Source organism: Phaethon aethereus, assembly GCF_964289735.1.
Source record: "Phaethon aethereus genome assembly, chromosome: 6".
NCBI lineage: Eukaryota > Metazoa > Chordata > Aves > Phaethontiformes > Phaethontidae > Phaethon > Phaethon aethereus.
This window is the reverse complement of record NC_138580.1, coordinates 40,617,651-40,643,455: the sequence shown is the minus strand read 5'-3', so window position 1 is coordinate 40,643,455 and position 25,805 is coordinate 40,617,651. Positions and strand designations below refer to the sequence as shown.

Sequence of the window (25,805 nt, the reverse complement as noted above, 5' to 3'; positions counted from 1 at the left end):
CTTGTTAGATGAGCAATACTTCATAAAAGGGAAGTTACAAAAGCTTTGTAATGAGTGCAATTAGGCTTCATATTTTCATTCTTCTGTTCTTGCCAGTGATCTGTCACTTTTGAGGCCTGTATTGCTCACTGAGTCACTAGTGCATTTTAGATTATTTTAAGATTGCTTCCTACAATCTTAGTGATTTTATTTTTTTCATCTTGAATCTATCGAATAGTTATTTATGCTGGCAACTGCAAGACTTTCGTTTTAGCTTTTGTAGTCTGTATTTCAGAAGTCTGTATGAATTTATTGGTGATTTCATGGTGTTTAGCCGTATCTCTTGCAGGCTGTGGTGTCTCTGCTTCTGCCCTTGGAAGTGGCCTGGGTCTGGGCTCTAACAAGTGCTTGGGCTGGATGAAGACCAAAGTCATCCAGGCAAAGCTGGTTTTGGTCTAGTCGGCACAGAGAGCGAAATGTGAAGTTAAAGTTGCTGTTTGCAGGGTGTGCAAGAAATCAAGGTATTTATGGCACAGAACTATTAATGTGAAAACAGAGTCTAAGACTTCCAAAGAGTGTGCTTTGACAAACTCGGACAAGTTCAGTCATGCCCTTGCTTTTGAGGAAGAGGTCCATAATAAATCTGACTCTCTTATGTATTAGTCAAAAAGTTTGTAGATGACAGTGAAGGTCGTGTTATGAATGTCCGTGCATTGTGGCTTGCCGTTGGGGTGTAGCTACTCCTGTCAGTAGGTAAGCTATGCTTCTGCGCAGGAAAATATCTATGTAATTAATGGTTCCTGTTTGTCTCCCACACTTGCTGCAGAATTTGCCGGATGTTACAGTCGCTACCGGCTTTTTAGCTTGACTTTGATAAAATTGTACACAATAGGTGTGGATTTATCCCTGCCCTGACTGGTTTACGTCCTCCGAGCTCACGAGCGATGCCTGGTTTGTCACCAGTGCCGCCTACAGAATATCAAAAATGTTCATTTGGGTTAAGTACCTATGTCAATTAAAGCATGGTAGAAATGGGATGATGAAGGGCACAGGCTGATCATTTAATGACCAGCCTGATTGTAGCCTAATACAGTTCTGCCATGTTGGAGAACACGCTCCAAAGGCTCGTGCGTAGCCTCGGATGAGTAGGGTTTGGAAACACTGAGACAGAATATTGGACTTGTGCAGCTGGGGGACTGGTTTTGCTCTTTGTCGTTTAAGGACTTTCCTGGGGACCTGTGAGGATTCGGGAGCTCTGACTTGTTTTGTCCTGTTTTGTTAAAGTGCCAGAGAGAGATGGATGATGAGTAAGAGTACATTAAATCTTTCATAACCAACCTTTTATTTCATGAAAGTGTTTGGTTCATGCTTAATCGTTCTCTCAGTGCCATTTGTATCACTGATACCATCAGAGACCGTTGCTTATTGTATTGATCACGTCACTGCACTGCAAATTTGTTCGGCTTCTGTATTTCTCATCGCTCATAGTCTCGTTTTTGCTGTGGATTCAAACACCCTTTAGGGAAGGATGGCCTGTTTCTTACAAACCGCCTTTGTCCAGCGCAAATGAGCTGGTGTTTTTGTCAGGAGCCACGATGAAAATAACTATGTAATTATCTGGATAGCACCCAGACACTGTTGAGAACATGTTTAAAAAATCTAGCAGCTAGTTTGCTTACAGTATTTGATGCAGAATAACAGACCTCAAGGTAGGAACTAAGAGCAGCCTTCCGACATACAAGCTGAGATTACGAAGAAGCCAAGAGGCAGGCTTCTTATGCGGATGCATGGTGGGAGGGTGAGACAGTGGGTTTTAAATTGAAAGAGGGCAGGTTCTGACATGGTGCACGGTGGGGGGAAAAAAAATATTCACTGTGAGGATGGTCAGGCATTCAAGCAGGAGCCCAGAAAGGCTGTGGAGCTGCCAACCAACCTTGGAGGTTTTCAAGACCCAAGTGGACAAGGCCCTGAGCAATACGGTCTGAATTTGGTCTGAACGATTCTGTAATTTTCTGTTTTGATGTGATAAAAATGAGTCGCTTTAAAATACTAGTGTACTGGGCGGAATACCATTGTGTTGACTTCTTACAAAGGTTCTGGTTGGGTATGTGCTGATGGCAGAATTTGTTATGCTAAAAAAAAAAAAGCTCAAAAGTTACTTAAAAGGATCCCAAATATATTGTTTCTCTTGTTTGTATTGAAGGATACTTAATGCTGAAGAGCCATGTGGCCATGGAAAGAAAAAGTTCATAAATAAAAAATATGCTTGTTCCAGATGTAAGCTATTGTTAGTCAAAGATACTAAGGGAAAATGTTATTTTTACTCTTGCATCTTTTAAAGGTTTGCAAATTGCCTTTGCATGAGCAGGTGGAGGACTGCAAAGCTGAAACAGAATAAATTAGAGATGCCCCATGGGTTGGCACTTAAAACTGCAATATATCCTACATGTAATCTGTCATTTACTAGGACATTGCACAAAGTAAAATTAACTTAACTTACTGCAGTTGGTATTGGTATCTAGGGAACTGGCAAGCCTTGTTCTCAGGGAGGCCTTAGAACAACTTGCTAAACCCTTTTTTTGGTGTCGTCCCCCCCCCCCCCCCCCCGTTTCCATTTTCAAGCTGCTTCATTTCATTACATATTGTGCTCACTTCTAGAGAATGTATAATTCTGCAACATAGCTAGGAAGCGTGTGAATCCTTTGGCCCTAATCATATGAGGAAAACACACACATGTAAGCATTTCCCTTTCTGTTAAGCACAATATCTGAATTTTGCATACAGGCATAGAGTTTTTCAAACATGAAAGCTCAGATGGTTATTGAAATACATAAGGAAAATAGCTACAGTAATTTTAATATCAAAATAATCTTGTTTCTGTCTCTGGCAGGAGGGAAGTTAAGATAAACAGTTCTGTACTGTTCGGTGTATTTTGCTTGTGGAGACTTTAAGGTCCTTTATTTTCCATATGGGGAAAAATACAGCTAATTGTTGGCACTGATTTTATTCCTCACCCAGATCAGGTGCAACTTTCAAATGAGTGTAGAGAGTTAAGTTTCTTTACTTTGATTTTTGTACTGTTTCTTGTGGAGTACTACAGCTTGCGTGTCAGGGTGCGGGAATGCACCTCTAAACTGTAAGGAGTCGACGGTGTTGCTTAAAGCTGTATCTCCTGTTCCCTCTCTCCCCAAAAAATAGTTAATGGGCTGGAGTCCTCAGAGCAAGATTCCCCTTCCTTGGGGTACGTGCATGTTGTGTTTGAACGGTTACTGGCAAACGGTGATGGTTGTTATCCGGTATCGCGTGAATGGCCTGGCAGCCTCTCGTGATGAGCAGCCCGGCGCAGTACCCCTCTCTGACACTGCCCTGTACTTTGTAAGTACCCACTGTGAGACAGACTTACAGTACTCCTTCTTGAGGTATTGAATTTATTTTCAGATAAACAGAAGTGGGTCATGCCAAATCAATATCATGCTTGCTCCAGTACTGTTATTTCTTACCCTTAGCGTACATCTTGCAGCACACTTATGTAGTGGGTGTCATAAACGATTTCAGACATTGCGGATAAATCATAACGCTGCCTGGCAGGGATTCTGCCTAAGTGTTTGCCCTTTTTGCCGACGCAGGGCTGCGTCCCAAAAAACCCCAAACAGCTTCAGGTTGGTAAATGCTGTTGAAGCCACGGTCCCTTGAAAACGCTCGCAGTAACACGTGCCTTCACCCCACCGCCTGCTGTCATTTGGCTCCGTAAGCAACGGCACCCTGTGATGATGAGAGGGGACAGTTTTTGGGTGCAAGTGTGGAGGTCCGCTCTAGGTGTGGGACTGTGGGCGCATCTTGCAGTGCCTGTCTGCGGCAGAGCCAGTTACCCTGAAATTCAAGCAACGAACTGAAGAGAGAGCAGCGCTCTGTGCAGAACCGGCTCTCTTCTCTTTCTGCCATGGGCATTTTTAGCCTCTGAGAAGATTTTTTTTCTCTTGCTACAAGTAATTTTTCAGGCTGAAGTTGTCTGAGTTGCAAGAATTTAAAAACTGGGTTCATTTAAAGAGACCGTATTGGTGCAACAGGGGAGCCGCAGCAGTCGTCGAAAGGAATCTGCCTGCCTACCAGTCCGAGTCTAGGGGCAACGCGGTAAAACGAGGGAGAATGTCGATAGCTGAACAGCAGCAGTCTCTAGGGATTGGGGCTGTTTGCGGTGGGGTGTTGTAGAAGGTGGGTGATGTGAACTTAAATTTTGGCCTAGTGACTGTATATTTTGGATTTTGTTACCGTTGGTGAGGATTTAAGATCTACAGCAGTGCAAGGCCCCCAGTCCTGTACACCGTCATGTACTTGGTTTTCATTAGTCCTTTTCTGCTAGCTGAAAGTTTCAGCCAACCTACCCCTTTTTTCTTCTTTTCCCATGTTTTGTTTTGTGTTTTTTGAAAGTTGTGGCCCCTTTCCACAAGTTTGAGTGGTGAATATACTTACAGAAGGGAAAAGAAATTACATCTTGCTTCTTTCTGGTTTTTCTTTTGTTCAGAAGTGCTAGTGAAAGTGTTGATGTTTTGATTTTTCTGTATGCTTGACCTTGATATTATTGCAGTTTTTCCTGTTAAATTGGATGCTGTACTTACAGTAAAAGGTTTTGGAAGCAGAAGAGTTGGGTGTAACGCCAGGGTGACTAGCTGAGCGATGCCTTTTGCTCTCTGCAAAATCCTATTCTGGGTGAGCTGCTCGCAGTCGTGCTGTACCAAGCCTGAGCTAATTTTAATTTTTCTAACTGGTTTTGCCTGGGATTAAAAGCAGACTATTAAATACGTTACTGTACAACATATTACAGCCCTTCCACCTGGGCTGGAATGAGGAAGCACTGTAGATCTCCTGAGAGGCCTGTTCTTGGTGCAGATTTCCACTCCAGAGAGGTTTGGACTTGAGTACAGATGTCTGGAGACTTGGAGTTAGTGCATTTTCTCAGGTTCCCTACCCCCTAGCCTCCATAATTTCATCCTTGGTTGTTCATAGTCATGCTGAACAGCAATGTTTATCTAACTGCTGTGCCCGGGTATGTGTGTGCAATGTCAGCGGTGTAGGAAAAATGGCACCTAATGTGTTTGCTGTTGGTCAAATTAATTAATCAATAAAAATTAATCTGTGCCGCAAGGAGAGGGGAAAAAAAAAAGCAAAACTCGCCTTTCTTAAATAAATCTTACTGTTTCCTCTCTAGCCACACAAATAGTAATTAAAGAAACGCAGAGCACTTTTAAACGCAACTGCTAACCGAGGGTAGTGCCTACACGAGGGTGTATTACCTGCCTGTGAAGCATAACAAGTTACAGAATGCTGGGCCATTGCCTGCAATAGGGAATTAACTCCTACAGATGTGTTTACAGTCTTGCCGAGTCAAGCCTCTTTATTTCATGCCCTGCTTAACAAGTGTGTTTCACACTGAATTGTCTGGCTTTTGTCTCATTGCTCTGTTCCTGTTTGCAGGCTGAAGCAAGGCTCGCAGCGAAGCGAGCGGCACGTGCGGAGGCACGGGAGATCCGAATGAAAGAACTGGAGAGGCAGCAGAAAGAGGTACGGTCAAGGCTCGGGGCGTGTTTTGATCATCTTCTTTCCTGAATATATAGGTAAAAAGTCTGAGGTGCTGGAACAAAGGGTTAATCTATGTTTGGCTGGAATGTTCATAGTCTGCGTAGAGCTAATGCTGCTCAGTTAGCTGATCATAGGATATAGCCCGGAAAAAAATTGGGGTTGTGGCAACAATTTTATCTTGGTGAAGCCAGTATAATTATTCACAGAAAACACTGGTGGTTAGTTAGTAATCGTTGTTTAATATTAAACTTTGAAGTACGCAGCTTGTTTGTGTGTGCATTAGGGGGGTGGATTCTTATCACTTCATTAGAAATCTAATGAATATGGAAGACTCTTGGCCCTTGTATAACTCTACTTGTAAGTTGTTTTGCTTTGTTGCTGTGAAGCTGGCATTGTGGTTTCCCCGTTTTGTAAAAATGGTCTGCCGTTGGCGGAAGTAACGGTAGAAACCGGACTTGGCAGAACATTACCTTCTCCAAAGCGTTTGGATTAAATGCCTAGTGTAGTCTCTCCCAAATGCTGGACAAGCTAGTTGTTTTATACCATCAGCAAAGTTGCTGTGGCTCTGCAGGTCAGTGTGTGGGAGATCATGGGCTTCCAGTGTAGGAATGATAGGAAAGACCAAAAAGACTTGTTCTCCTCCTGTTGTGTTTGACCAGTAGGAGCTGTACTAAATGTTACTCCACGCCAAGAAACTGAGAGCAGCACTTGTTTTGAAGCTCTAGAGGCTAAAGCAGTGCTATTAGAATGGGGCTGTAAGCACAGGATGGCACAGGTGGGCCAAACTAGCGATGAAAACCAGAAGGGCTTAAAACTTGTATTTTTTGATGTGCATTTCATGATACAGGAGAGCAGGCGTAGCAGGGCCAGCAGCAATCATAATTTAATTTTTTCAAATAAGGGAAGGAGTTTGGGGGTGGGGTGTGGGAATACATAGTAAAAATAGATGTGCATCTATGCTTCAGGGTGCAGAGAAGGATTCAGGTTGGCTTTTAAAGAGTGGATCAGGACGCAATAGCAAACTAGTGTCGGTGCAGGCTGCAGGAATCAACCTGGAAGCAGTTGGGCAGTTTGCCCATGCTCAGCTTTCTGCCGGAGCGTCTTGTCTGGTTGAGGCATGTTGGGATGCGTCTTAGCACCCTGTAGCCACAGCAGGGTTAGATGTACCTGCAAACACACCAGGAGTAAGAGCTGTGGGGGAGCGTTGCTGCAAGCACAGTGCTTGTGGAAGAGAGGAGCCTTTTACTACTCCAGTTGCTGCTTTTTGAAGGATGTTTCTTGCAACCTGGACCAGAGTTGGAAGGCCTGGAGTGCAGATAAGTGTTGTCACTGTCAAGCTTCTTGCTGTGCCTGCAGCCTGAGTGATGGGACTTGCCGAGCAGCCTTGGGAAGATCCGTGGTAAACAACCACTAGGTGTTTTGTTTGGGCAGCAAAGTAAATACGGGTGTCATGGCAGCTGACGGGTGTCATCATCTAATTTGCAGATAACTTTAATACAGCTGATGACCCCCTTGAAGATTAAAAGCTGATGCTGCAAGGGGTGTCCTAGTAAATTGAAACTTTGGTATGAAAACTAAAGGCTGTGTGCGTGTTCCTGCGGTTAGTAACTGAAGAGGTAGTGATCTTAAAACTCGGTGAGAACTTCTTTGTATACATAGAAGCTAAATGGTACAGGATGCTGCTCTGAAATACCAAATTCAGTGAAAGCTGAGCCAGATACCCACTACAATCTGTTTTGTAATTCACTGGCATAAATAAATGTGTAGTCACATTATGAAATTTGATATTTTGCAAGCTTGGATATTCTGTAATTTTTTCCAATAATTTAATCTCAGCCCCCAGGTGCAAGGTAGAGCTAGTAAGGATGGCTACAGGAAATGTTTCGTTGCCACAATTACCTTGCAGATAGAACAAAAGAAAGCATAAATATAGAAAATCCTGAGCAGTCATCAGCACAAGAGATTTGGCACCTATCCCTTCCTTGGAGGAGAACATACTGTGATACTGGTGTCTGTACAGCTTGTTGTCTGCCATCTTCAATTTCCCTGACAAACTTTTCAGAGCAATAAATAGCACGTTCCCACTACTGCCATGTTGAATAACCAGAACTTAAAGCGCTTGCTTTACTACTTCAGAACACTTGTTAGAGCCAGTTAGAGAAGTTAAAAAGCAACAAATAAATTTATTGCATGTGTGTGTACTTGTTCGTGCTGAAGGCAATGTACATGCCCTGACAGGCTTCTTGTGGAGCATGGATTAGTTGAGAATATATTTATATTGATGGTCTGGGTTAAAAGTTTCCAGATGTTACCAATACAAGCTCTAAACATGGTAGTATAGCTCTCGCTGGCAGTGAATTAGGGTGTTTTCCAGTCCAAATACAAATCATTAAATTAGCTCCTCTCCTGCCCACTGTCTAGTATTAGTGACCTTTCTTAATGTGCCTAATTTTCCGCATTTTAAAAGAATTGGATGACTTCTGCACCATGGGTCTTACACAGGTGTTTTAACTAATGTGCTGCTTGGCATTACAAAAGACATGTCAATGCAAAAGACCAGGTGTCTGAGATTGTTCGTTCTGTATCTTACGAATGCTTCTGTAGCAGAATGAACAGCCACTTCATTAGAAAGCTGTTAAAATGCCCTGTGCTGGTTCTGTAGGCTAGACATAGGTGAAGAGTGCACCAGAGGTTGGTCACAGCAGTGTAGTAAAGCCCATCGGTAAATGGTGAAGGCTACCCCATATCATCCCGAGCTCTTCTTTTGGCGGAAATTATTTCGTGTAGCACATATAATTGACATCAGAAATTGCTGCAATAGTCGATTCTTTTGGAAATTTTAAAATTGTGTTTCTTATCAGCCACGCTGTTGATAAGCTCCTTTCCTTTCAGAAGGAGCGTAGGATGAGAAGCTCATGGCAGACAGCTTGGCTTTAGGTGACGGTGAGCACGCTTGCCGCTGCTGCGGGCTCAGCCCTTGCTCAGGCTGCCGTACCTCTTGCGAGTGGTCGCTGCCGTTCACCTCGCGGTTTGTGTGCTCGGAGGGATCGCTTCAGAAAACTTGGCTTCAAATGTAAGGTGACTCTAAGAATTCTTCTGGAAACTTAATGTGAAGCAACGTACTGCCGTAGTAGAACGCTAGTCGGAGAAATCACATAGCAGAAATAGATGGGCTTTCGGAAGAAAACACTCCGAATTGCCATGTGAGGTGCGGGGAAGTTACTGTGGAAGGCTGCTGCGTTCACTGCGGTGGGGCAGGACTGCAGCTGCGTTCCAGAGGCGGTTTCATCGCATCGCCTGGCATCGCCTCGCGCCAGGCGGCAGAGAGGGTAAGTGTGCCAACGTGGGTGGGTTTCTGGGTGTTCTTTCAAGGAGAGGAAGGTAAGGAGGGAAGCGTGACTGTGAGTTTAATAGGAAAGTAATGTAGGTAAACAAAGAGTTTTCTGAAGCTGAAGAAAGAAAATAGCACAAGAATCATGATATATGCTGATTTATGAAGAGAAGGGTAGTGGTCAGTCTTGAATCTTATATAGGTGTGTATATTTGTGAATCTGAATATCTATATGTTTAGTAGAGACGTAGTTCCTGGACATGAGGCTCCAAGAAAGCCACAGATCTAAGAAATGTAACTGCTTGAATGTTTCTGACTTCTTATTCTGTGCTGCTTTGTTGTTGTTATCCAGCAAAGATGTAAATAATTAATCTGGAGGTTTTCTGGTATGCTTCCATGCACAGTGAGTCAGTACAGGAGAGCTCTCATGTGAGACAATGCATGTTCTAAGCTGAAAGGATGGTTCTAATAGATGGTACTTGCTCCTTTGCCTGTTCCCACACCACTGTACCCACCCAACTGGTGGGAGTCAGCAGTGATGGGTCCTGTGCTTTTACCATGCTGCCACGGTCTTCGAACATTTGGTTTTACAGCTGCAGAGTCTAAAGCCAGTCTGTTTGGCTCGTACTCTAGAGGTGTGTTTGGTACAGAGATAAATGCTTGTGTGCATTCAGATATTTATTTTTAATTCATGTGGAAGAGCAAGTCAAGAGTTGTCGACTCAGTTTTCCCGAGTGACAAATTGTCAATTCTCGTGGGGCTACTAGATAAGGAGAGGAGATTTTTTTCTGTTTGTGTGGTGGGTTTTTTTTTTTTCTTAGAAGCTTGGCATAAGAGATATTAAAGCCTTTTTTTCCCCAAGAAATATTTAACGGTAATGTTTCAAGACAAGTAAAAGCTGCAGAATTAGGGCTAATGGTAGAGAACGTTTTATGTAGGAGTACCTTCTGTGTGTTCTGCTGGCAAGACTTTAAATGTGTCTTTGAGGAGTGACACTTGGAGACCACAATTTAAGCAGATATTAGTGCCTGAAGTGAAAAGGGAATGATCTCCTCCCACCCCTTAATCTGCAGGCTAAGATTCTCGCTTGCCAGTTTGCACAGCAGATGAGCCTGTACTTTCAGTTCAAGGCTAGAGCGTTGTGCTTGTCTCCTCGCTTCATTTTCAGCTCTTGCTTTAAGGGCACAGCACAAAAAACTTGTCTTCGTAATTTTAAAATTCACTCTATACCAGCATACTCATTTGTACGTACTTTTCCTCCTTTGGATTCATATTTCTTTGGAATAAAATATGTTACCAGTACTTTCTGTTGTGGATTTCTCTCTTCCTATGTCAGTTCCTTGAGCATGTAGTAAGTTTAGTAAATATACTAAAGCCAAGTTAGTGTGGGCAAAAGACTTGCAAACACTTCTTGATCTGCTTACCCATCCTGTTGACTGTGACTTGAGCCGCTTCTTCCCTTGCGAGGATTTGGTGCCCGCAGCTGTCATTCGGGATTGTTTGAAGCTGTTTAAAATCCCAGGCGGTGCAGGAAAAACTAGAGAAAAGCAGAATTCTCCTGGTTTGAATGAGAGGAGAGGCTGACTATGAAACTTGGTGTTTACATATACAAGGAGGAAATTAAGGAGGTTTGTGAAGGTTAATCTGTATCTTATACAACCAGTGTGAAGATGCACGGGAAAATCTGGAGAGGGACAATGTTGAAGGTGTTTTTAGTAGACTTTGAATTTCTGCCTCTGAACTGTGCTTCACTGGCTTTTTCTGTCCTGTTCTGAAGTAATTTCTATGAAGAACTTTACTTTTGTGGGAGACCTCGTGATGAGGAAACCAGGAAAGCAGTCTGGTTTTCTAACTTTTCCGTTAGTTTTGTCCAGTAATAATGTGGACAAAACACTTCTTTTGTCATGCCATAATACAGGAAAGTACTATTTAAAGCATTTGTCTGATTAAATATCTGTTGGCTGTTAAGCCCTTTGTAGGGGGCATACCTGCAGTAGAGACTATTGTTTAAAAGTGTTTTTTCCTGTAACTTACTATCTAAGGAGGACAGTACGCTGATGAGAGATCAGTCGCTTTGGAGCAGAGCTGTGGTAATGCCTGCTAGCTAATGGATGACGAAAAAATTCCAGGTTTTATAAAATGTTGGAACAGTTAATGGTGACGCACTTGGCTTTGTCCCTGTGCCCCTCTCCACTGCCCTCTGCGGTGTCTGGCCCTGAACAAGCGCCTTGTTGTTATCTTATCCGTTGGCAATCTGGGTCCTTGACACAAGACCTCTTGTGTGTCAGGCTTTGCATTCAACGGGAATACCTGCTATGCCAAGCCTGAAGCATGGGGGTTTGAAAAATAAGACTTCCATGGTGTTGCCTTTGAAGTATGGGTGAAACAACAGCACGGAAAAGTTGAAGTTTAAAGGTTAAACTGCTCTGTGATAATTGCCATGTCTAAAATGGTGGTGTTTGTTTTCTGCCTGTGGACGAAAGGCACCCTGCGTGTGCAACGGAGAAGCAAAAGATGAGAGTCAGTACGCACTGACTGTGGGAACTGTGGGAGGGTTTAGTTCATGTTCCTGTCCAAGGTTTTCTTAATAAAAGATAAGCGAGGTGATTAGTTGTGTGGGAATGCTAGTTTTTAGATGTGGGTCTCAATTATCCTCCTTGCACTTGTAGGAATACAAATTAATGCTTCTGAGGTATAACGCTGGGTTCTGCAGTTGTCCTTCACGATGACGAAGGGGAACCTGATCAGGAGGGCGGCAGGGATTGAAAGAAGTACGCTTTGCTTCCCAGCCTTGGGATCTGGGCTCCCCTGAGGCGGACCGGAAGAGCAGTGGATGGCAGGGACCCCCTGAATAATCCAAAATACGGGAGACTGGCTACCCTGCTGACCAGCTGAAGGATTGGAGTCGGAGCAGTGATCTGCTCCCCCTGGGTTGTACTCACAGAGCAGAGGGCTGGTGATGATACTTACTCAGCATTAATGCTTATCTAAGAAGACAAGCAGTAAGGCAGCTGAGGGCTTTGAGGCCAGAGCTGTGATACATTTCCTACAGATACAAAGCTAGATGTTCAGCAGAGAAGTGGGGAGAATGAAGGTGTAATTTCCTTCCGTATTTGTGTAGCCAGTTAGGTGTTTTTGAATGAGAAATGCTAGGAGAGATGTAAGAAAAAAACATGTTTTCAGTTTTCATATGGGTTTACAAAGCTGGTCAGTCAAGGGCAGTTCTCCAACAATATTCAGATGTATTGGAGTGGTTGTAACGCTTTTGTGTATTATTAAAATGGTTCAAGATTACATAACTTTGTAGAGTCAGTGGTGCATTTATTAGTGCCTGCAAATAGTGTGAGGCTCTGTGGAAACATTAAAAACTGAAACAGCAACCTGCAGAGATCCTCCAATGCTGGCAATATATATGCAAGAAGTTTTCAGAGACTTTTAATGAGCTGTGCTGTACACAGGTGAAAGAAGGATAGCATTGATGCTTTTGCAACTATGCTTCATTGGTGAAGGACAAAATTTGTCCTTAAAAGAAGAACCATTTTTCTGTAGTTAATGCCGTTTGCTCTAATTGTGGTGGTAGATGCACAACTGTCATCCTAGGTGAATATTTGGGCATCTGCTACTTTGAAGGAGGGAGGTTGGGAAAGCGAGGCCTGAGCTCACAGCCGGCTCAGGCTCTGCTCTGGTGCAGAGTCTAGGGAGCAAATTGCATGTGCCTCCAAGAGTGTGAAAATGAGGAATGCTGCTGTGTTTTAACTGTTGATGTGAAGGAAGCCTAGAATGTAAACGCTGTTTTCATTCTACCTAACTCTACAGGGCTTCGATGTACACTTCTCTTGTATGCGTGTTTTGCTGTATATTCTGTATAAACGATTATTTTTTTCCCTTTAGAATGAGCTGTGGAACATTGCATTGCTATTTATTCATGCTAGCTTTTGTTTCCTTGTTTCTTTCCTTTCCCTCTTCCCCTAGATCTATCAAGTTCAGAAGGTAGGGCTTACTCTCTTTCATTCTTGTTTGCATGTGTGTGTTCCCACGTTCAGAGTCTTGCTAGCGCATCAGAAAAACCTCTAAAGAATGGAAAGAGGCACAGCAGGCTTTGTATTTCCATACAGCTCCCTCCTTCCCTCCCATAGGCTTGTGGGGTGGATAATAAAGGGGAGAGGTGGAAGATGACCCGTGTAAAATGTGTCTGGTCAGACACTTAATTTTTTTTCTATGGACTCTTTGGCAAAGAATAAGCGATGAGCAGAAGAGTAAGTTGGAAAACCAGCAGTCATAGGAGGGTACGGTGGCTCCATGTGTCACTAAGCACCTTACAGCCACTTGGGAGTTGAAGGCCAAGTGTATTGCTGAAAATATTTCAGTCTGGGCAAACACCTGACAGGTGCCAGCAGGAAGAATGACTTCTAGATGACTGTGCAGAAAGTGACTGGAGTAAATCAGGGATGCGGTGTTTGAATTTGTAATCTTTTGGTACATAAACTGTATGGCCTTCCTTCTGGTGTCACCGAAGCATTGTAAATGGTTTTATATCGTTTAATACTCTCTCACCTCAAAGTCATGATCTCTTCCCTCCTCCCAATTTCCTTCTCATAGTTCCAAACGATGGCAAAGATAATAACAACAATGATAATAGCTGTAGCTGAGGCCACTTGCCATGTAACAGCAGAGTTTGGGGTTTGTGTTACGGTGTTTGGCTGTAGTATACTTCCAGCATGTGAACTGTGGGGTACCTAGAAAGAGAGAGAGCACCAAAGAAATTTTGCAGGGAGGGAGAAAGCATGTACTTCTTCAAGCCTGCCATTTTCTACCTTACTGAATATTTATTTTTTTTCCTTGAGATATTTTTATTGCTTGCTGAATGGTAAATGTGTCCTAAACCCACAGCCTGTTTGTTTTGTTCCGCCACTCCAGCTGCCTTCACTGCATGTTTCACTTGCTTGACCTAGCAGTGCGTGTGCTTCTTGGAAATGCTGATCTCCTCTTTAAGTGCATGTGTATATGAAGATAGCTACTCAAATCATGTGCTCCGGTATTTAATCCTGACCCCATGAATTTGGCAACAAATACTTACTCTTGGTTTTATTTGCGGAGTTGACTACATACTGAGTAACCCAAATCAACATCGGCCCATGGATCAACAGGCTCGTTATCAATCTCTTTTATAGGAACTAATTTAACCTTCTGGTACAAACGTAGCCCTGTGGGAGACCAAGGAGGTTGTTTGCTGTTGGTGTCCTGCCATGGATGACAAGATAAGTAGGTTAGCCTCACAACATCCCGTAGCGAGTTTGCAAGTCTAGCAATTTCACTATCACTTAGTGAGCAAATCTGATCAGGAATTCTCTCAATGGTATTTTAACATCGTTAATTATTTAATTGTAATACCACTTTTCAGGGTAGGAGGCAACCTGAGCCTGGCAAAGGCCTCTAACTAAAGAGCAAATGAATGGATAAGCACAAATTTCTTCCTTTAACCCACCTCGCAGTTCAGACCAAGCCCCTCAGGGCAGAACAGAGCAGTCGGCTTAGCGAAAGAAATGGGAAGTGGCTGAGGGGGCAAAATACCTGAGACTTCAAATGCTGCCAGTTCAGTCCAGCGTGACATGTGCCGTTTAAAAGATTATAAATTAAAAATAGTCTCAAGGCAATCGCATTCACTGATATTTTTCTTTTGGGGATAGTAAGTGTGTAGCTATGTAACTTCAAATGGTGGAAGAAAAGGTTGTGAGCGGAACTTAAACTTGTGACATAACAAGTCTTTTGAGGGGTAAGTAAGGAGAACAGAGGGCAGGAAAAGGAAGCAGCAGACCTTAAAAAAATGATTAGCATGTTTATGGATCATTTCTATGTCTGAGAAAGGAGAATCCTTTCTCATAGTGTATTTTTTTTTCAATTGATTTCTAGTGTTAGAAAATGTTATATCTCTTTTGGTGGGGGGAAAGCCTCTAATAAGGCTTTACCTGACCTGACTTACTACAAAGCGTGTAATCTGTAGGTTCTGATCTCTTGCACAATCCTGACCAGCTGGAGTTCATGTAATTTTCGGGGGTCATTTTCAGGATGTCATGTCCCTAAAACTTAATTTTATAACAAGCTGTTGTATGTGTTAGGCTTCTGCCTGGAAGTAACAAGTCTGAGCACTTGTGAGAAAGTGTGTAAGGCTTGAAGAAACAATAGTTCATGTCGGTGGGTGAAAGTAAAGGATGAAAGTAAAATTACATTAATACCATTGACCGGGTGCTAAATACAGGGTATAATACAGACCAGGTTTCTGATTTTTTTTTTTGTCATTACCTAAGGTTTTGACTTGATACTCCTGCCTCCTCAAGCCTCTAGGAAAGCTGGCAAGTACAAGGCTTGTTTTTTCCACAAATACGTGAACATCAAGGCACATAATCTAAATGATTCTAAAATACATATTATGCTTCCTTAAGCATTTGCCGATTACTGTGCTTTAGGCCAGTGATTTTTTTTCTTCACACAGGAATGTTAATGGCCACCATTATAAATGCAGACTTCCTGAGACTGGATTCAAAGTACATGTTTGGGGAGGAAGAAAAGTCCCGCTGTCTGGTGGAAATGCAACTTCAGTTCAGGGAAGTTCCCAATGTTATGCGAAGAAAATATGAACTGAGAAATGGTTCAGAAGTGACAGTCTACTAGGAAAATGCATGGCATTTGGGACTGAAATGCCCAGAGCTTTCCAGTCTCGCCTGCATTGGTGGAGCATGTCCTAGAGGTTCCTCTTCTACCCTTGGTGGTGGTACCACCACTGTCAAGATGGTTGAAGCGTAGGCAAGAAGTCTTGTGCTCTGAAAAGGAGCTTTGGGGAGTTCTGAATTTGGTGAATAAGAATATACAGAGATTAGTTGTACTGTATTCAACTTGTCTTCCTGGTTTGACAAATCTGTACGGTAAACATGATTTGACAGCATTTTTCATCGTGAAGTGTTCTGTGTTCAGATCCCTTGTAATGAGTCTTGACTTAAATGGGTCAGGAATTCAAGACTCATTACTCTCCTTGCTCCTGTCCCCACAGCGCTGTTGTTTTTGGGGTTTTTTTGCACTGCTGAGAAAGCAGAAGCTGTCAAGTACCCCAGCTGTACCCCAAACATCCCTTGCCAGGCAGCTTTTCCTGGTGCTCTGGTGGCACTCGGCATGGCTTTTCCCTGGCTTGTGTGCGTGTGTGAAGCTGTGTGGCTCGGCTGAAATCTGGCGATGCATGTCCAAATGTTGTGTTTGCCTTTCTCATCTAAACTCTGTTTTTTCCCTTTTCTGTCTGTAGAAATATTATGGTCTGGATACTAAATGGGGAGACATCGAGCAATGGATGGTAGGCCTTGATCAACGTAGCTAAGCAACGTGGTGTTGTTTTACTTGTTGAAGTTCTGTATAGTTGACAGAGTTTGAAATACCACAAAGTAGGTATTGCAATGCATTGGAAACATGAATTCCACTTTTATCGCAAGGATTCTTGCAGTCCGCATCAATACCTGAAATGTGGCTTATGATCAGCTTAAAACGGGCAAGGGTTTAGTTAGAGCCATCTCTTTTCAGAGATCTCTGTCTGCACCCCATCACTCGCAGATTAGATTAGCATATAGACCCGTTAAAGCCACTTGTGATACAAGGAGTGTGTGTACTCCATTTTACTTCCTGTGGATTTTTTTAGAATTTGAGTCTTCTCAAATCTGTCTTCAGCTAAATTTTGGGCAGGTTTTATCCATGCTTCTTCAGTTACCTTTGTACTTACTTGTCCAGGAGCACTGTGCGGATGCATTATTACTGCTACTATGGCAATGCTCACTTTTTCTGGTAATGCAGCGTCCTGGATTTTACTATTTGCGAAGCCAGTGAAGTTAATATCAGACACAGACTTAGCCATTAGCAACATCTGACTGTTTTAACACTCACAATATAAGATGAAGAAGTTGCTAAAGGGCTGGAAGACATTGGTTTCAAACGTCTTTCAAACATAAGTGATGTCATAAATTTTCCAGCGATGCTGGATGAAAACTGTTGTTCGTGACCTTGCCCTACAATCTGAATAGCGCGCACTGGAAAAGGCAAAACGGAGCAGCTGACTCCCAGTGTGGGAGATAACTTTTCAAACTCCCTGACTTCCTTGACCCGTGATAATTAATCAGCATAAATGCTGGTTTGCTCTATGCCTTCTTGAAAGCCTACTGCCATATGGACCAACTGTCCACCCAAGATGCTCCAATCTCATGGATAAGCCATTAAGTCTCTTCAAATCCTTGCTTGGTGAGCTTAGCTCCACCTTACTAGCAATTCCCTTGCTTACAAATCAGTTCACCTGTGACAACCATGAACTACAATGCTTAAACTTTTTTTTCCTGTTTTCTATCGCTGTTTCTAAATTCCATGTAAAGCCAGTTTATTAAAATCAATTTGTTGAAACGTAACAACATCCTACAGCACTTCCAGCATTAACACGGCTTTTGGCCTGCAAAAGGCAGTGGTGCTGTGTGTCGCAGAGGCTGTAAGCAGAGCAGAGATGCTTTTGGTCTGGAAGAAGGGGCCGGGCTGTGCCCCTCTGGGATACTCGCTAGAGAGAGACCATTGCCCTGCCACAAAATTTCAGCTAGAAGATTTATTTTGAAGGACTGCAAACTGGAAAGCTTAATTACAAAAGCACTGTAAGTATATAAGTGATTGCCAGATGCGGAGAGATGCACTTGAAGCATTTTTTTGAGATACAAATAAAGATGTCACTGGGTACGGTTTGCTGTAAGAGTAATTAAAGTGTGTAGCAGAATAAAACTGAGGGGAAGAAAATTGGGGTCACAAGTGAAGGGAAAAAGGGTTTTTCTGACTCGACAAGGTGTCACCTTCTGTTATTTGGTTCAGCCTTACTGACTCCTAAACAGTGCTGAAGCTTCACTGTGTCTTTCTGAACGCGCTCTGTTGGTGTATCTGTCTTTTCAACACTTTGCTCTTTGTTTTTCTCTGCTGCCTTGGTAGGAAGACAGTGAGCGTTATTCCCGTAGAGCCCGAAGAAATGCCTCGGTTAGTATCTGCTTTTGCTTTTTCTTTATTGCTAGACGTTTCAAGTTAAGAAATAGATGTGTATAAGGCAGTTTCTTTTTAGAAGAAAAAAATCAAAAGCAGCTTTCCTCGCACCCTGCCCCAGCCGAGTGAAAACCCCAAAGCCACTTCCTGACTTCTCTGCCCTCTCCCCGCTCACTCTGGAGCTTTTGCAAATGTACTCGAATAAAGGGGGACAGGGGGTGGAAGGTGGGGAAATAACCTGCTTGGAGTGTTTAATGTTTGTTTATTCAGAGCCTGGGCTGAGAGCTTATAATAGGGAACACCCGAGCAAGCTTTTCATTCGTCCTCTAGTAAAATGCTTGACGGTGTTGCTGGGGCAGGGTGTGATTTCATTTCCTTTCTGCTTATAGTTCTAATGCGATTCTTTTTTAAGACGTGTATTTTGTAAGTCTTTTTCTTTCCTTGTGTTCCACCAAAGCCATCTGCATTTACATCACTGCCTGTTACTTGTGTTCTTTTCATTGTTTTCTTGTCTTTATATTTCTTTCGATAGGCTTCGGATGAAGATGAGCGCATGTCAGTGGGTAGCCGTGGAAGCCTGAGGGTTGGTAAATCGTACAATTTAAGTATGCATGTGTGTGCTCTGATGTTACTGTCCCCCTGTACCACCAGACTGGTTACAGTACTCTGATAATACCATCCTTCCAAGGTCTTGGCGTGTTCCATGTTCAAGGCACATGGAGTGGGTTGGTGTTTTGTGTTGGTGCTTTTTTTTTTTTTGTTAGTACATGTAGGTCAGTAATTCTTTAAGCCGGGGGAATCGTCAAATTTGTGTGCGCTGTGCAGGAACACCAGCAGAGCACACGACTCTGTGGAAACCTTTCTGGTAAATGCTGTTCAGTGTTACTGTTGCAGGAAGTACTTAGCTAAAACATTAGTATGTGTAGCTGTTTCTTGTATACACCTTGTAAGCTCGCCTGTTTCATTACAGGTACTGAATTTGGGAGGAAGAAGTGCTAGCTTACTCCATGATCAATGTTTATATTAGCTTGGGAAACCAAAAGCAAATTGTCAGTGGAAATAAGTCTTAAGTGCTTTGGAATTGCAGGTGAACGCCCTCCTCAAAACTGCTTTAGAGGTATTTGAAATTCATCTGCAGACTTGAGTTTTATGGAGGGAGGGTTAGTAGGGCACAGAGTGCTGCAGTGCACCAGTACGCATCTGCAGGAAAAGTTCAAATGACTTTTTTCTCAAAATATCCATACAATATTTGTCCAGATAATACACATGTGGACAAATCTTAACTCCATTCTAGCACAGACATAATCAGCTCTTGTAATTGTTAAGATAGATTAAGGAACTTAGTTGTGAACAGCTAATGCTCTTGTCTCAGCATGTGTTGATAGTCTTCAGAAGACGATCAGAGTGCACCGCTTCCGAGACCTAAGGAGAAGCATCCAGCTAACCACAGACCTGAAACAATCCGTAACAGCACTATGGAGGAAGCTCTCGGCAATCCTGAACTTGAATCAGCTGTGACTAGGTTATGTTATGGAGTCATTCGTGCCCAAAACGGTTGTGTTCGAAAATAACTTGTTTTTCTACTGATGTTGTTTCTAATTTACCAGGAGTGCTAGTTACGTGGTTAAGCTGGATGATCAGTTGTATTTTTATAGAACAAGCAAGACCTGTATCATTCATAGCAAGGTCTTTACTTGTAATCCTTGGTTTCTGGCTTCTTTGGAGATTTTGTGTCATAAAATTATTTTTTTTCCCCTCGAAAAATTATTTAGGCTAGAACCACCTTTTTTCCTGAACCCCCAAAGAACAGTATTGAGTGCAACACCTCATATGTCTCTACAAGAGTTCTGTAAGATGAAAAAAAAAAACCCAACAACTAACCAAAATTACTACTGCAGAGCCTGCTCAGTGATTCCAGTGGAGTTCACTGTGAGATAGCGTAAGACATACTTAAAATTAACTGTTGCCTTGTCCCCTTTTTAGTGGAATCCTTATTACTACTTAAGAAATGCTGTTAAAATCTTTAAGATTGCAAACTTATTCAATTGCTTTTCCAAGCTAGAAGATGCCTTAAAACTCCAGAGATTCAACGAAGAAAAGCTTATTTTCACAGCTGAACATGAAAGCCAATGTTTATTTTACTGAGAGTTAAATTTGGATGTGTTTATGACAGTGTTTTCTGAAGGGGAAAAATCTCTAGCTCAGGTGAAATGTCAGTTCTTTCTATTTAGAAGGTGATTACGATACAAATAGGTGGTTTAACCATGGCTGTAACTGTGTGTCTGCAAGTACACTGGCACTGTACTTATGGCAGGAGTCCTGTTCATCTGAAACACCTTTTGTTCATGGAAATCCACTACTGTGGTGGTTTTTTTTGATGTGTCTTTTGTAACATGATCCTGTGTTTTGTTGTTACATATTTAAACAGCAGAAGCCTTGCATTCTGTTTCCCCACCATCCCTTGAGCAGAAGCTTTTCTGACCTTTGTTTTTCGTGGAGGAGCCAGTCTCTGGGCTGCCAGTACGCCTTCAGGCTGCGATAACCTGGTCTGGGGAGCAGCGGTCTCCAGCTGGTTTATGGGATGGCCCATAAATACCTAACACTTTTGTAAAGAATGTCCTTTTCTAACAGAAGGATCTGGTTGAAACTTTTCACCCTGGTATTTCTAGTGATGTTGCACGGGCTCCCCCTTCTCCTCGTAAAGTAACATTCGGAGTATATTCTTAGGCAAGCTTACACTTGGGCATGCACTGAAACAGAGTTTTGACAGAGCTTCCTTCCCTGATCCAAGGGTCACTGGGATTGTAGAAGAAAGTAAGAAAGTAAATGTGCAAGTTTGCTGTTCTGAACTGAAATTTAGCCTTAAACATCTTCTAGTTGTTGTACTCACAATGAATTGACCATTGATAATAGTCCTAGCGTGGGCTTATAGTAAATGATTTTAATAGTTTGACCACATCTGTCTTTGACTATTTGTGGAGGCTTAACTGTTCAAAACAGCAAAGCAAAAAAATGAGCTAGCACCAAACAAAAGTTACCGCTGAGGACTAGAGCTCACAGTTTGGCTTCTGAGCTATTTTAGCATGAAGAAAACACCAAAAAGTGGTGCCTTGTGTCCACCAAGGGTTTATAAAACAAATAGGAGAATTCGGTGTGCTCTTCTTTTTTGGGGATATTTGAAGGCTGCTTCCATAGCTGTGGGATGCCCATTGTAGTTGGTCTATGAGACTGACATTTTCTCAAAATGGATCTTGCATCTTTGGCACTCGGGCCCACTGCACTGTGAGGGGTTGATGGCCTTAGGGGTTGCTCTTTGAAGGCAATGCTTCTTTTCTGTAGAGGAAGGTTTCAATGAAACGAGCCAATATGAGAAATTTATTTTTCCTTAGAACTTTACCACCCTACTAATCTGTGTGAGTTTTACTCTGGATTTTCTCCTGGAATAGTTTCTAAGTGGATGTCTGAACTGCAGGCATCATTGATCTGCAGAGCTAGCTTTTGAGGAACTGGCCTGGATGCTTCTGGCAGAGCAGCCATCAACATGGACTGCAAAACCACCTGAGATGTTGATTAGACCAGGCCAGCAAATTGCTTTAAGCTGCACAGCTGTGACTAAAGTGTAAACAGTGGCCTGGTGCATTGATATAATGATAGCTTGAGTGTATCTCTGTCTCCTGCTGGCAGACCGTCAGCTGCTGTGAAGGGGCATCTTTAGCTTTTCTGTGGCTCATCCTGAACCCATCAGTGTCCAGCCTCTCGTGTGTCAGAAGTTCTGCAAGCTTGGTTCTTTATCACACGGTTTTTCCTAGTAACATCATCCTGTGTTTGCTGAGACACTCGAGCCTCTCTTCAATCCCTTTTCTACTAAAAGTGTCTTTGTTTTAGCACTTTTCAGCTGGCTGTCTCTAATCTGAGGCCATCCAGCATGAAATATTGTTGTGTTATTAATCATTTGTGATGGGAGTTTGTCTATTTTCCTTGTTTTGTTTGTTCCAGAGTTCCTGGCTTCAGGCTTTGTGCAAGAAGTCCTGCATTATCAAAATTCTTCAGTTGGAATTTACGTCTGTGTCTGTGTGTTTTTGTGGGGTTGGGGTTTGTTTTATTTTGGGGGATCCTTCCAATTGCCATAACTTGCTTTGGGGTTTTCCTTTGTGTTCTGATTTTTCTTTCCTCTCATGCCTTGACAGTCTCATTTGGAATATGCCAGCACCTACCCAGTGGTGAGAATAGTCTGCAAGTTGCAGTGTGTGTTTAAAAACTAATCGTGAAGGAGATACTAACATCAATTGTGATAGCTGATCTGAGATAAGGGGCGATCTAAAATGATCCTGAGGCAGTTCATGGTCTGTGATGTAAAGACGCTGCTTCCCTCACCTACTCTGATGCAGTTCAGGTGAAAAGCATTGAATGATTAGAGAGACCTAAGCTTGGTCTAGTCCCATAGGTACCATAGGACAGAGCCGAATAGCTTTTATTTCCCTTAACAGACTTTCTCTGTTACAGTCTGTCCATCATTTGAGCAGGTATGTCTGGTTTTATTTTGGCATAAATCTGAAAAGGAATAAAACTCTGACAAAGTCACTCTGAATAGATCTAGCAAAGGTGACAGGACAAAGCCGCAGCTTATCTATCGAGCGGTCACCTTTGCTTTGGAGGATAAAATCGAACTCTGTAGGTAGTAAGAAGACGAGAGCAAGTATTTGCATTGAACACGTTGAGATAAAGCTGACTCTTGGAAAAACAGAAAGGGCACAGAAGGGAGAATGAGGATTGGGACTTTAAGCTTAGTTTAAAAAATTTCCTCATACTGTTAGCCGTGCTGTCTTGTGGCAGCACTGTGGTGAAATGGAGGTGTCTTAGTTTCTGCAGAAAGCAAACGGCAGAGAGCAGTTTTATAGACTCTCTAGCTTTTTCACTCTCCTCTGTTCCCTGTGCTATTTCACATTAGGAATGCAATGTATCTATTTGAGTGACCTACATACAGAAATAGTTCAAACACATTTGGATTTTGCATGGATGTATTGATGTAGTAAGTATAGACAGCTGGTAGCTCTTTTAATTGACTTAACCCAGCAAGTGTGAATGATTTGAACTGTGGCTACTAAATTTAACAGCGCTATCATCGCTTTTAACAATATTCTTTAATAACTGGTCATTTGACTTTGAGATTTTATTTTTTTTTTTCATGTGCGCTTACTGAGCCGTGTTGTGTAGAGCCGGAGGAAAATTGGACTGATGGTTTTGCATGTTGATATGCATGCCTGGCTATGGATGCGTGCCCATAAACTCATTGATCTTTTCATCCTGCATTCTTAATCTCACTGCAGGCTGGATTAGAGAGTGAGAGGACCAAAAAGAAGAACTACTCCAAAGCAGTATGTATCTTGACTAACTGTCTCAGAGAGGTGTTTTTACATACAAAACCACTGTGATAGGACAAAGAATATGTGCAAGTATGTTGGCTGTAAGAGCTCACCAGCCTAATGTCAAGGATACGGTGTAACTGTTGGGGTACCTGAGAATACTGAGCACCACTTCATCTGCAAAATGTGGTATAATCCAAACATACCAGTGTTGTACATAAAGAGCATGTTGAAAAACTCAAAACTTAACTTGAGCTTTATCATTACACAGGAGTAGGTAATACTGGTAGGATATATACGTAGTAGAGGCTGCACCTTTTCATAAAGGTAGTTCTATGTAGTGTCTATGCCTTACTAGCAGCTGTACAAATAGAGCACTACTTAGAGCACCACAAAACCAGGTGTGGCTGGGAGGTAAAGGATACTGTGCTTTCACACAGTTGGGATTTTAGGTGAGTCTCATGGGGAAGCAATTCCAGGGAGGGAGAGAATACATGAGAGGGCCCAAAGTGGTGTACTGCTACTGTGGAGGGAAGGCTACTCATAGCAGAAAGAGGTTGCCAGGCTGGGTGGGGGTTCTTCAGTACATTTGAAATCAGCAGAGAATTTTCTGAGAAGTGGAAGTTGGATGGGGGATTGAGAAGGCCTGAAGGCCTTTAGCCTAGGCAGCATTAGGCACAGTCTAAGGTAAAAAAAAGTTACAAGTATAAATGGACGTAATGGTAATGAGAGAGCTTTCTGCATCCATTAAAAGCAAGAGGAAAAGACAGAAAAGAATAGGGTCAATTGCACATGAGGGAGAACGAGTAAAATCTGAATACTTTAGCTTCCCCAGTCTGCAATTTTATTTGTTCTAGTTTTCATAAAGGTTATGATGAGATGCTTAGCGTGTTAGCGTAGCATGGAACAAAGGTCAATGAGGTCTGATAAAACTGACCCTGCTCCTCAAGAGTTGCCTTCAAAAATAGTGCTGGAGAGGTTTCTGGAGAGGATGGGTCATAGTGACAAGGGAAATGACCTGAGTTTCAGCTTGAAGTCTGAAAGATACAGGGCAAATTAAACAAATACATTTAGAAGTGCCTGAAATATAAAGTGATAATCAGTTAACCTGGATTTGTGGAAAATGAATCATGTCAATACAACTTAATTTCCCTAAGCAGGGTAATTATTTAAGGGCATAAAAGAAAAGCATTAGATGTGGCTGTTAAGTCGGCTATAAGGCTCTTGGCTTGTCTCTACGTGATGTTAAGTGAAACCTTAGGCAAGATCCAGTTCTTGTAAAAGAAATGCACAGTTAATTGAAAAAGAACTCTGTTAGAAACGGGGACAGGTGGAAAGGATCTCATCTGGTCTAGTCCCATCTAAGATGGCATCATCATCATCTGTTTTTAAAGGGGAAAACTGCTCTGCAGGAGTCTGTATTGCCTGGCTGTCTAAGTACAGGGAGTGAAGGTGGCTTCGTGTGAGGTTAGAATAAAATACCGACGATGAATAGGAGACAACTTGTCAAAACTGAGTAATAGTAAAAATAAAAGAGGGATACCACATTTACATCTACGAAAAATGAAATATACTATTACAAAATAAAGAATTCTGCATGGGAATTGTTCAGAGAATAATCTGAAGTTACATTTAGTCAATATTACATTGCTGATAAAAGGCAAATTTTATCGCTCGGTGTAGTAATGAAAGGGGCGGTGGAGGTAATAGATCTGCACGGTGCTGTTGAGGCTGCAGCTGGACTGATGGCTTGAGTTGCTGAAGGTTCATTTTATCCATTTGTCAGGAAAATGTTAGAGAAATTCAAGGAGCCTGGAAAAAAAACCCTAGTAAAAACTGGAAGGAAGCTGAGCTGTGTGACAAGGCTATAGCAGTATTTTGAATCGGTTCTTAAAAAAAGAAACTATGTTGGCCCTTCGTTTGTGGTGATAATACTGCATTTTAGTAGAGAATCTAAGCTTTTTCCCAGAAGCTGCTTTACCAGCTTGGATCAAAACTGGTTTCTAAGTTAATTTGTTTAATTTTTCATGGAAGCCATTGTATAGTATATGATAACTATTTTGCTTGGAAACTGATTCAGATGGGGTTAAGCGGATTTTCGTTTCAGGAATGCATTAAAGCTTGGACTTCAAAACTTACTCTGAATAGAAATTCTAATTAAATTTCCACTTAAACCACCCCAAATACAGAGATCGCTTCCTCATTTTTGATGTTAAACCAGGCCTCGTTGTGAAGAGATGCCAGAATAGTGAATCGCTTGAGAAATCTGAGCTTTTAATGGTGTCAGCTGAGGTGACTTTTGATTCTATCCTCTTCTCCCACATCGCATTTCCAGACTAAAAACTGCGTAATAGTGGTGGTTTTGTTTTATTCCTGACACTACTGCTGTAGGGGCTTGAAGCACCTCACCCTGCTTCTGAAATGCTGGTTCTTGAGCCTGTTTGTTTTTTGTCCTTTGAGAGAAGACATCTTAATGATGACAGAGCAGGCTACCGAGTGTGACAGAGGACAGCTGA

General features: G+C 42.3%; 1 protein-coding gene across 1 annotated transcript in view; it reads left to right on the top strand.

The window, feature by feature from the left end:
- Positions 1–25,805, top strand: part of LRRFIP1 (LRR binding FLII interacting protein 1) — a gene marked incomplete at both ends in the record, with an annotated part of 112,378 nt that overhangs the window by 43,514 nt on the left and 43,059 nt on the right. Inside the window, 7 exons of the mRNA XM_082001583.1 lie at positions 5,452–5,538; positions 12,860–12,877; positions 16,179–16,226; positions 17,879–17,923; positions 18,459–18,509; positions 22,114–22,146; positions 23,254–23,301. Of these exons, the coding sequence (XP_081857709.1) occupies positions 5,452–5,538; positions 12,860–12,877; positions 16,179–16,226; positions 17,879–17,923; positions 18,459–18,509; positions 22,114–22,146; positions 23,254–23,301 (330 nt within the window). The remainder of the gene's footprint in view (positions 1–5,451; positions 5,539–12,859; positions 12,878–16,178; positions 16,227–17,878; positions 17,924–18,458; positions 18,510–22,113; positions 22,147–23,253; positions 23,302–25,805) is intronic.